This window comes from Thamnophis sirtalis, unplaced genomic scaffold, assembly GCF_051295495.1.
Source record: "Thamnophis sirtalis isolate CommonGarterSnake01/CBP01778 unplaced genomic scaffold, rThaSir2_p1.2 scaffold_3, whole genome shotgun sequence".
Lineage (NCBI taxonomy): Eukaryota > Metazoa > Chordata > Lepidosauria > Squamata > Natricidae > Thamnophis > Thamnophis sirtalis.
In genome coordinates, this window is record NW_028261383.1 from 13,057,188 (window position 1) to 13,068,094 (window position 10,907).

At 45.0% G+C, this 10,907-nt stretch overlaps 1 protein-coding gene across 2 annotated transcripts; it reads right to left on the minus strand.

Moving 5' to 3' along the window:
• Nucleotides 1-1,192: 1,192 nt before the first annotated feature.
• LOC148047216 (uncharacterized) lies at nt 1,193-9,642 on the minus strand. Of its 2 annotated transcripts, none has more exons than XM_087711266.1 (4): nt 8,936-9,642; nt 4,739-4,846; nt 4,153-4,279; nt 1,193-3,169 (listed from the first exon to the last, which is right to left on the minus strand). In XM_087711266.1, the coding sequence occupies exons 1-4, from the start codon at nt 9,299-9,301 to the stop codon at nt 2,178-2,180; spliced, it is 1,593 nt and encodes a 530-aa protein (XP_087567392.1). In that variant the 5' UTR covers nt 9,302-9,642; the 3' UTR covers nt 1,193-2,177. The 2 variants fall into 2 exon arrangements, with proteins under 2 accessions (XP_087567392.1, XP_087567391.1); XM_087711265.1 differs by having other exon boundaries at nt 4,739-4,852.
• Nucleotides 9,643-10,907: the final 1,265 nt, after the last annotated feature.

Sequence of the window (10,907 nt, forward strand, 5' to 3'; positions counted from 1 at the left end):
AGAATGATGGGTGTGGTGGAGCTTGAGCTGGGCTGCAATGAGCCAAGCGGCTTTGGAGGAAAATTGATTGGATTGCTGCTTCTGGCCAACTGGGATTTCTTCTCCTCTTAGAATTGTCTTAAATGTGGATGTGCTCCTGGGACAGTTGGAATAAACAGAGACGTGGAAGGGGCTCAAATGTGACGGGAAGCCATACTGAAACTACGTATGTTATTAAATAAATATGTAAGCAATAAATACGGTGGAGATACTTTTACACCAATTTGTCATCTCTGTTGTCTGTATTTCTGCGTTGAAACTCAAGGAAGGAATCCCCCTTTTTCTACACAATCTGTACTATATCTTTTGTTTTATTACAGTTCTGTCGAAGTCTTGACCTTTTTTTCACCTTTTCTTCTTGATTTTACCTGGCTGGGTGGATTTTTATAGAGTTGATCTTGTCTCAAGGGGTTGTACTACTTTAAAAAAAGCAAATTTACCTCCTGGAATGGGTTTGTTCCCCTTAGCGGACTTAAAATAAGGGCTCGGTATTGCTGAACGTAATGACAGGATCAGATAATCAAAAAGGAATACACAGAAAGAGACTGTAGAATTACAGGTCATAATGATTTATTTATAAGTTTCCCAACTATAAGAATATAAGGAGTTTGTTACTCAAATACATTGGGAAGCTCAAGTGAAGGAAAAATGCCTTGGGGACTGCTCCACAGAGGTTGTCTTTCTGTGGTTGATCTCACTCCTTTTCCTTTTGGTCAGAAGATAACCAAGGAAAATGAGATTTCTTTAGCTAAATCTTAAGAGGAAAGAAAAGGAGTACTATTTTGTGGGAATAGAACTCTGCATATTGAAAGCCTTGCTAAATTTGAGAAATGTGTGTGGATTCTGCCTATAGTGTTTTTTAGGTAAATTAAACTGGTGGCGCAGTGGTTAGAATGTAGTGCAGACTACTGTTGCTGCCTGCCAGCTGCCTGTAATTTGGCAGTTCAAACCTCACCAGGCTCAAGATTGACTCAACATTCCATCCTTCCAAGGCCAATAAAATGAGGATGCAGATCATTGGCGGCAATATCCTGACTCTGTAAACCACTTAGAGAGGATTGTAAAGCACTATGAAGCTGTATATAAGTCTAAGTGCTATTGCTAAATTAACAGGGAAGTCAAGGAAGCCATCAATCCTGTTTGGAAAAGATGGTGATGGGCAAAAGGCAGGAAACTGAAGGGCTTAGTTCTGATTTTTCATCTCTGTTGCCACAGCACAAATGCAGGTCAAAACAAGCAACGGAAAACCTGGCTGCTCTGAATGAATTCAAATATTTGGAACCAGAAGTTCTTCTGAAGTCCCTTCCATGGATTTATGCCGTTTCTTCTGTTCAAATAATTTTATGAGAATTATGGTGGTTCCCAAATAAAGTTTTTCCACGCTCACTGCTTTACATGATTTCTCCCCTGTATGGATCCTCTAATAGTAATTCAGATAAGACATTCTACTAGAGGCTTTTCCACTTTGTCTATTTAGAAGTATTACTCCCTACATGCATCCGTTCATGATGAATAAGATGTTCTTTGCCAGTACAATTATTTGCATACTCCATGTATTAGATTTACCAATTTTGGATTGTTTCGTGAATAAATAACTTGTGATTGTTAAACCATTTTCACACTACATGCATATAGTCTCTGTTCCGGGTGAATCCTTTTATGAGAATTAAATTGTTTTTTCTGAGCAAAGCTGGTTTCACACTCCATGCATTCATATGGATTATCCCCACTTTGAATTCCTTCATGGGTAAATGTATTGTAAATGCCTGAGTTTTGATTCTGTTGGGGATATTACTTGGAATCCTGACAGTGTCCGGCTGGAAAAGGGGGTTGGACTAGAAGACCTCCAAGTTCCCTTCCAGCCCTATTCTATTGAAATTGCTGGAGCTTTCTCCACTCTACATGCATTTATATTCTCTCTCTTGTGTCGGTCCTTTTGTAAGAATTAGGTTGTCCTGTCCGAGCAAAGCTCTTTCCACATTCTGTACATTGAAATGATTTTTCCCGTGCGGATTCTTTCATGATTAATAAGATCATATTTCCAAGTAAATGTTTTTCCACTGTCTGCATTTATGGTTCTTTCCACTTCGTGCATCCTTAGGTGGAAAGTAAGGTGCCATTTGTCAATAAAGCTCTTTTCACACTCCATATGGTCTGTCCTCTTTGTCAATCCTTTGATGGCAATTAATATCACTACTTTCAGTGAATCTCTTTCCAAACACTATGCATTTATATGGTCTGTCCCCAGTGTGGATTCTGTTATGAGATCTAAGCTGTACTTTCTGAACAAAGCTATTTCCACATTCTGTACATTGAAATGGTTTTTCCCCCGTGTGGATTCTTTCATGATAAGTAAGACTACTTTTGCAAATAAATGCTTTTCCACACTGTATGCATTTATATGGTTTTTCCCCTGTGTGGATTCTTTCATGAGAAGTAAGATTCTTTTTGCGAATAAATGTTTTTCCACACTGTATGCATTTATATGGTCTCTCCCCTGTGTGGATTCTTTCATGATTAATAAGATCACCATTCTGAGCAAATGCTTTTCCACACTGTATACATTTATACGGTTTTTCCCCTGTGTGGATTCTTTCATGTTTAATAAGTTTACTTTTGGTAGTAAATGCTTTTCCACACTGTATGCATTTATATGGTCTCTCCCCTGTGTGGATTCTTTCATGATAAATAAGATCACCTTTCTGAGTAAATGCTTTTCCACACTGTATGCATTTATATGGTCTCTCCCCTGTGTGGATTCTTTCATGACAAATAAGATGACCTTTCTTAGCAAATGCTTTCCCACACTTTATGCATTTATATGGTCTTTCCGCTTCATGCATCCTTAGGTGGAAAGTAAGGTGCCATTTGTCAATAAAGCTCTTTTCACACTCCATGCATTTATATGGTCTGTCCTCTGTGTCAATCCTTTGATTGCAATTAATATCATTACTTTCAGTGAATCTCTTTCCAAACTCCATGCAACTATTTGTTTTGTCATTTGAGGGGATTTTCTGATGGTGCGTCAGATTACGAATTGTAAGGAATTCACTCCTTGAAGACACTGCATATTGTGGCTTAAATAACCTCCGTTGCTTCTCATTCTCATTCTCCAGCCCATCACCACCACCTGTTTAGGGGGGAAAAGGCAGAAATTCTCATTAGAATTTAAAATGATGGCTGGGGGGGGGGGGGGGGAGTATCTCCCAGTCAGAAATATGCCCATCTGACATCAGCATTGGTAACAACAAATTGTCAAAGTAGGAGATGTTGGGTTGAAAATGTTATGTAGGACACTCTTAATGATATCCAAGAGTTTTGTCAGCACTGACCCATATGATGGCTTTAAACTGTTGTTAGGTCAATCTGCTCAAGCATTTGAATCTAAGGCCTTTCACAATGGTATGGTGGACATTTCTGAAAAGGCCCTTGTTGTTTTGTAGAAGAGTGGCTGTGAGGACAACTTTGGACAAAATTACTATGTAGTGGCTCGGCTGGTTTATAATCCAGGGCCACTGGCAGTTAAAGGGAAGCAAAGGGAAGCAAAGGGAAGTGTATGAGACTTTTGCACATGTGGGCGTCCACTGGATATTAGCCACATACTATACATTGTGAGTTGGACGCAGTGGCTCAGTGGCTAAAATGCTGAGCTTGTCAATCAGAAAGGTCGGCACTTTGAATCCCTAGTGCCATGTAACGGAGTGAACTCCCGTTAATTGTCCCAGCTTCTTCCAACCTAGCCGTTTGAAAGCATGTAAAAATGCCAGCAGAAAAATAGTGACCCCCTTGATGGGAAGGTAACAGTGTTTTATGAGCCTTTGGCGTTTAGTCATGCCGGCCTCATGTTCACGGAGACGTTTTGGACAGCGCTGGCTCTTCGGTTTTTAAACGGAGATGAGCACCGCTAGAGTTGGGTACAACTAGCACGTATGTGGGAGGGGAACCTTTACCTTATGCATTGTGATTCTGATTTTCCTGAGATTAGGAAAGATTTTACAGGTGGTAGTCATTAGCGTTCTCACCACCGTATGCAACTGAGTGCATGTATCTTCTGTCTTTAGTTCCCACTTAAAGCAACTAATCAATAGAACCCAGAGCAAAGAGGATCCTTACCCAGAGCAGCCATATTCATAGTAACCTCCAGCATGACTTCCCTGCAGAAGGCCTTCTGGCTAGAATCCAGCAGTGCCCACTCCTCCTCTGTGAAGTCCACAGCCACCACCTCAAAGGGATCAGAGCCCTAGAAACAAAAAAATATCTTCCCCGTGTGACAGTCCTCTCTTATGTTTTCTTTCTTAATTCCAAAAGAAAAGAGAGCTTTGTAAGAAACCAAATGGACATTTTCTTCTAGCAAATGAACACACACACTTAAGGGTGGGAAGCCCCCCTCCACCACCTCCATGCTGCTTTTTTAAAGGCACAAAATATGGGTTAGATGCATCCAAGTTGCCGAATGGCACTGCTTGGGGATCGCCATTAAGGAAGATTAAACTGTTCCAACACATTTCAAGAGTACAAGACTTTTGTGAATTGACCTTTGTTTCCATTCCTAGGATCATCTTCAAGGTTGAATTAGTAAGGCTCACGGGGTCATTCTGTGGGGACAGCACGATTGAAATTCACAGAGACTTGGCCTTTGGTTTACAAAGAAGCTCATGAATGAAGGCATTTAAACTTCACAGAAGAAACTTACGCTTACCTTGCAAGGTAGTCCCAGTTGGATCCTCCTGAAAAGAAGCTCTTCAGAATCATTGGATGGATGTCCTCTTCCCTGGAGCTCTGCTGAGATCTCCTCAATGAATGGCTCCTGCAACTTAAAAAAAAGGCCTGATTTATTATCTACTTTGAAACGACTTCGAACTAACTATGTTATAGTTTGCTTAAGTTTTTGTTCTCCACATGTATTTTTCCAATTCAAATAAAAATGAGAGGATTTGAGAACTCCTACTCTGTTGGTTGTGGTTATTTCTGGATAATTGGCTGCCACTTTTTTGAGTTGCTTCCTTTTTATTTCCTATTTTCCTTCAGAACAGGAGCTGCTTATTTATCTTTTCATTACTTGACAATAACGGCTTTTCATTCTTTGTGAATGTATTTATGTCTATTCTATCCGTGAGGAGACCACCAACCTGAAAGTTCAGAAGAAGATCTTGGAATGTACATCAGGGTGCCTTTGAGGGTAAAACACATGCCCTGAAACAGTGAAACTCATTAAAAGATATTTGCATACTTCATTTTCCAGAGGAGGGGGAGGGAATGGTCACACGTGGGTATTCTCAAAGCTTGATTGGTCCAAAGACTGAGAGCAAACGCTTAAATACTGGTGCCTTCCAGTTCTATCCCAGTTTCCTCTCAGTCTTTTCTGGTCCCAGAACTGTTGAGAATTATCCCATGGTAGGATTTACTTTTTTTCCAATTTGGTCTCATTTGGTTTAATTGGGCATTTTTAAAAAGCTTCTCTACATTACTAAATTCTGCAGCTGCGGCCCCAAGGGAGAGTTTACTGCCCTGGGTGGTTGGGGAGGGCCCTGTGTGGCATGCTGCCTCCCCCCCGCGGGCCCAGAGCCTCAGCCCTATCCCGGGGATTGCAGGGGTGCCAGCTCTTGTTCCAGCTGCTGGAGAGGCTGCTTGCTCCTTTAAACAGCCAGGAGATGCAGCAGCAGCACCACGAGGCGCGTGCGAGCCGTTTGCGGAGCCACCGTTTGATTCGGGCGGCTGCCGCGTTCTCCTTTCGGCTCGGACCGCTACGAGTGTTCCTGGGGGAGTGAGTGAGTGCGTGCCTCCCGCGACCTTGCCTGCTTCAGCATGGACCTTGCCTGCCTCAGCACGGCAGAGCCGCTGGATCGGAAGTGAGAGTTCCGGCGGCCATGTTGCCTTGGTCGCCACGTGCATGAGGATCGCGCTTTGACCTACGACCATTGCGGCTAGTGCGGTCACTTTCCTTCGGCATGGCAGGCAGCAGGGACAGCAGGCCCAGGTCCCGGTGGGGCCTATAGAGGCTTGGAATACTCCATTCCTTCCAGCTGGACGCGTAAGTGGGGTAATGGAGGGGGGCTTGTATGTTCCCCAGGGCCAGGTGGCAGACCTGGCGGGAGGTGAAAAAGCCCTTTGCAGGGGGAGGGGTTGGGTGTTCCCCCCCCCCTCAAGTCTTTCCTCTGCCCTGAAGCCCTTCTCGTGGGAGGGGGTCAGGGGCTGCATATTGCGGGAGCAGTGTTTGTGGCTTAGAGGTTTTTATATTGCCTAACATGTAAAATAGCCTTAGTTCAATTCCAGTAAGGGATGGCTAGCTGATGAGAGCTAAATAGCTTGAAATATTAGTCTTCCTTCGTTCACCTATTTCTACTGGTGGCCAGGGGTTCTATCCTGGCCTACTCAGGGTTGGCTCAGCCTTCCATCCTTCAGAGGTTAGCAAATGAGAACTGTTTCTGTAAGCGGCCTAACAGAGGGCTGTAAAACTCTCAGGGGATATGCATAAGATCTATATGTGTGGGCCTTTGTCATTTATTCCAGGGTCTGGGTTTGGCCTCTCCTCAGGTCCTTTTTGGCCCGATCCACTTCTAGGGGTTTAGTCCTCCTTTGCCATGGGTTCCCCAGGCAGGTTTCCCCTTTTTTTCCCCAGGTGGAGTGGGGTCCCTCTCTCCCCCCCCCCCACTCAGGGGATCCCTGGGAGGGTGCTTCTGGGGGTCCTAACCCGTGCGCAGGTTGGCTCTCCAGGGGCCTGGTTCTGCCTATGGTGGTACGGAAAATTGGATCTGTTCCCCGCTTACTTCCAGGCATGGAGGTCTGGGCCGCGCCCAGTTTTGGGGCTATGTCCCCCTCCCTTGGTGAGCGGCTATTTCTACTGGTTGCCAGGGGTCCTATCCTGGCCTACTCAGGTCTGTAAACAATTCCTTCTTGGAGACGGAGGTGTGGCTCCATTGGATGGGCCCATTCTCTGGGCTTCCTGGCCCAGACCTGTTTGCAATGCCCTTGGGCAGGGCACGGAACATGACTAGGTGGGGAGGGACCTTGATTCCTCCACCTAGGGATCCTGGCATGACCACGTTTCTGCCGCAGCCACGAACTAGAAGGGGATTTCGGCTCCTCCCTTGACTAGGGAGGCGCTGACTATACAGTGGGCGCATTCCCCCGACTTTCTGTCCTGAGAGCATTGGCCACTGGCTCTTAGAGTGAAATGGGCCCTTGCCTAGGCTGTTCAGTTGCCTGGGGGTGGCGGTTGAGGCTCCCCTTGGGCCCTAGTGGTTCTTGTTCTCCCTCCCTGAGACTTTAGCTTGGGTATGTTCCACGTGTGACCATTCCCTCCCTCTCCTCTGGAAAAAGGACGTTGGTGTTACCTGAACGTCTATTTTCAGAGTAGGGGAGGGAATGGTCACGACCCGCCCTGAGGCTTTTTCTGTCGGGGCCAAGGGGAGGGCCCAGGTGGTCCCCAGGGGTTTTGTTGTGTGTTTGTTTTTTGTCATTTCAGTTCTACCGTTCGCCTTCGAGGAAACTGGGATAGGACTGGAAAGCACCAGTATTTAAGCGTTTGCTCTCAGTCTTTGGACCAATCAGGCTTTGAGAATACCCGTGTCTGACCATTCCCTCCCCTACTCTGAAAATAGACGTTCAGGTAAGACCAACGTCCTTTCTTTCTAACAAATTCCCAATCAGGTTTAACATTGAGTGATAAATGTTTTAAGATGATTTTGAATATATAGAAAAGCAGAACTAGGGAGAATCTGTTGCGATGGAGTGCAACCTTTCAGCAGGTTTGATCAATAAATCACTTTTGCAAAATGATTCTGAAGGATATCCAACTGTAATGAATGAAAATGAAATGTAATGCAGAGAGAAGCAAAGCTTTACACTTAGGCAGGAAAAACCATAGGTACAAGTACAGATTAGGCAAAACGTGGCTCAAAAACAGTAACTGTCAGAGGGACTGTAGAGTCCTAGTGGAGGATCACTTAAATTTTTGACCTGGCAGTGTGCGGCCATATATAAGTAAATATGTATATATGTATATATATATATATATGTATATACAGTTGCAAGAAAAAGTATGTGAACCCCTTGGGGTTACGTGGAGTTTTGCATGAATTGGTCATAAAATGTGCTTTGAACTTTATCTAAGTCACAACAATCGAAAAACAATCTGCTGAAAATAATATTGTTACATACATAAGTAAAAATACAAAAAGGTATTTTTTCAATAGGCAACTGGAGTTTTTTGGTTTTTCTTTGAAGACGTTTCACTTCTCCTCCAAGAAGCTTCTTGGAGAAGTGAAAGGTATTCAAAGAAAAACCAGTTGTGTCTTGAAAAAGTTGGGACAAATAAGTCTCCAACATCGCCTTGGTTAACAGGTTGTGTTCATGAGAAAGGGAATTCATTTAAGACATTGCATTCATATTCAGTTCAATGCTAATGGTACTGATCAAAATTTCTAAAGGGACTAGAGAACTTGGATGATTCATTTGTTTTTGTGGGTGTGGGTCAGTGGGATTTTGGGCAATAGCTATTACTGGATAGAGAAGCCCTCTTGGATTCAGTCTGAGCCCTGGATTGGGAGGAAACAGTTATCAGCACTTCCAGGTAGACAAGAAGCGTGACAAAGAATATTAGCTTGCTCTATTAAGACCACATTAATAAAATCTTGTTTGTTCTCTCACTGTACTCACTGGAATACTAGGAAGGGTTTTTATGACATTCCCCCCCCTCTACCCCCACGTGAGAATTGAGATATTTTTTGCATTATGGCTGTCCAGTCCATAACAAAGTATGTGGGAAAATAGATAACGTCCCACAGTTAGTCGCACATACTAATACATCATCCTAAGACCTGCTGATGTTTTCCTCTTGCTTTTATCTGTAAGGAAGAGAAAGAAAAAGCGTAGAAGAGGATGAAAACTCCCTCACCTGCCGCCCCTTTCCGGGCTCCGGGGCGGCTTCGTGGCCGAGGAGGCAGCCTTCGGCCAGGGCCACCGCCTGGGCGCAGTTCTCCGCCCCGCACTCCCTCAGCCAGCCCGCCAACTCCGGGGGCAGCAGGGCCAGCAGCTGCTCCAGCACCACCAGGTCCAGCATCTCGGCTTTGCTGCTCCGCTCGGGCCGCAGCCACCCCCGGCACAGCCGGTGCAGGCGGCTGCAAAGCGCCCGTGGCCCCTCGGCCTTCCGGAAGCCGCAGCTGCGGAAGTGCCAGCGCTCAGCCTCGCAGCTGCGGGGACCCTCGGAGAGGCCGCTCGGGCTGCTGCTCCCCGCCTGAAGGGGACACCCCCGGGCCTCCATTCGGTCTCCGGCTTCAGCGCAGCCCGAACGGCTGAAATCCCCTCCGATGCCGCCTTAGCTCACAGCGGACCTTCCCCCACTCACTCGCCCCGCCCCTTTCCCGGTTTCAGGTGGGGGGGCTCCGCTCCTTCAGGCCTTCTGAGGCAAATCCTTCCCGCCAAAAATTCCCGCGCTCCCCAGGCCTCTCAGACGGTGGGTCAAAGACTACTGCATCCTAGAGTGGCGAAACCCTGTAAAGAACCCTCTTTTACTGTTCTTAGATAGAGCGTCTCGTAAGGCAGCTACTGCCTCTCCTGTCCTGTGTACTCTACATCCCGGGCTTCTCTTCTGCGCATGCCCTGTTCCATGCTGAGGATTAAAGGGCGCTCTGCTGTTGGGGAAACGTTTGGTCCAGTGTGGCAGGGGATGCGAAGGTAAAGTGCTATAGGTGGCAGAGAATGATGGGTGTGGTGGAGCTTGAGCTGGGCTGCAATGAGCCAAGCGGCTTTGGAGGAAACCTGATTGGATTGCTGCTTCTGGCCAACTGGGATTTCTTCTCCTCTTAGAATTGTCTTAAATGTGGATGTGCTCCTGGGACAGTTAGAATAAACAGAGACGTGGGAGGGGCTCAAATGTGACGGGAAGCCATACTGAAACTACATTTCTTATTAAATAAATATGTAAGCAATAAATACGGTGGAGATACTTTTACACCAATTTGTCATCTCTGTTGTCTGTATTTCTGCGTTGAAACTCAAGGAAGGAATCCCCCTTTTTCTACACATACAATCTGTAAAAATATCTTTTGTTTTATTACAGTTCTGTCGAAGTCTTGACCTTTTCTTCTTGATTTTAGATGGCTGGATGGATTCTTATAGAGTTGATCTGGTCTCAAGGGGTTGCACTACTTTAAAAAAAGCAAATTTACCTCCTGGAATGGGTTTGTTCCCCTTAGCAGAGTTAAAATAAGGGCTCAGTATTGCTGAACATAATCACTGGATCAGATAATCAAAAAGGAATACACAGAAAGAGACTGTAGAGTTACAGGTCATAAGAGTTTATTTATAAGGTTCCCAACTATAAGAATATAAGCAGTTTGTTACTCAAATACATTGGGAAGCTCAAGTAAAGGAACCCTTGGGGACTGCTCCACAGAGGTTTCCTGTCTGGGGCTGATCTCACTCCTTTTCCTTTTGGTCAGAAGATAACCAAGGAAAATGAGTAGATTTCTTTAGCTAAATCTTAAGAGGAAAGAAAAGGAGTACTATTTTGTGGGAATAGAACTCTGCATATTGAAAGGCTTTCTAAATTTGAGAAATGCATGTGGATTCTGCCTATAGTGTTTTTTAGGTAAATTAAACTGGTGGCACAATGGTTTGAATGTAGTGCAGACTACTGCTGCTGCCTGCCAGCTGCCTGTAATTTGGCAGTTCAAACCTCACCAGGCTCAAGATTGACTCAACATTCCATCCTTCCAAGGCCAATAAAATGAGGATGCAGATCATTGGCGGCAATATCCTGACTCTGTAAACCACTTAGAACGGATTGTAAAGCACTATGAAGCTGTATATAAGTCTAAGTGCTATTGCTAAATTAACAGGGAAGTCAAGGAAGCCATCAATCCTGT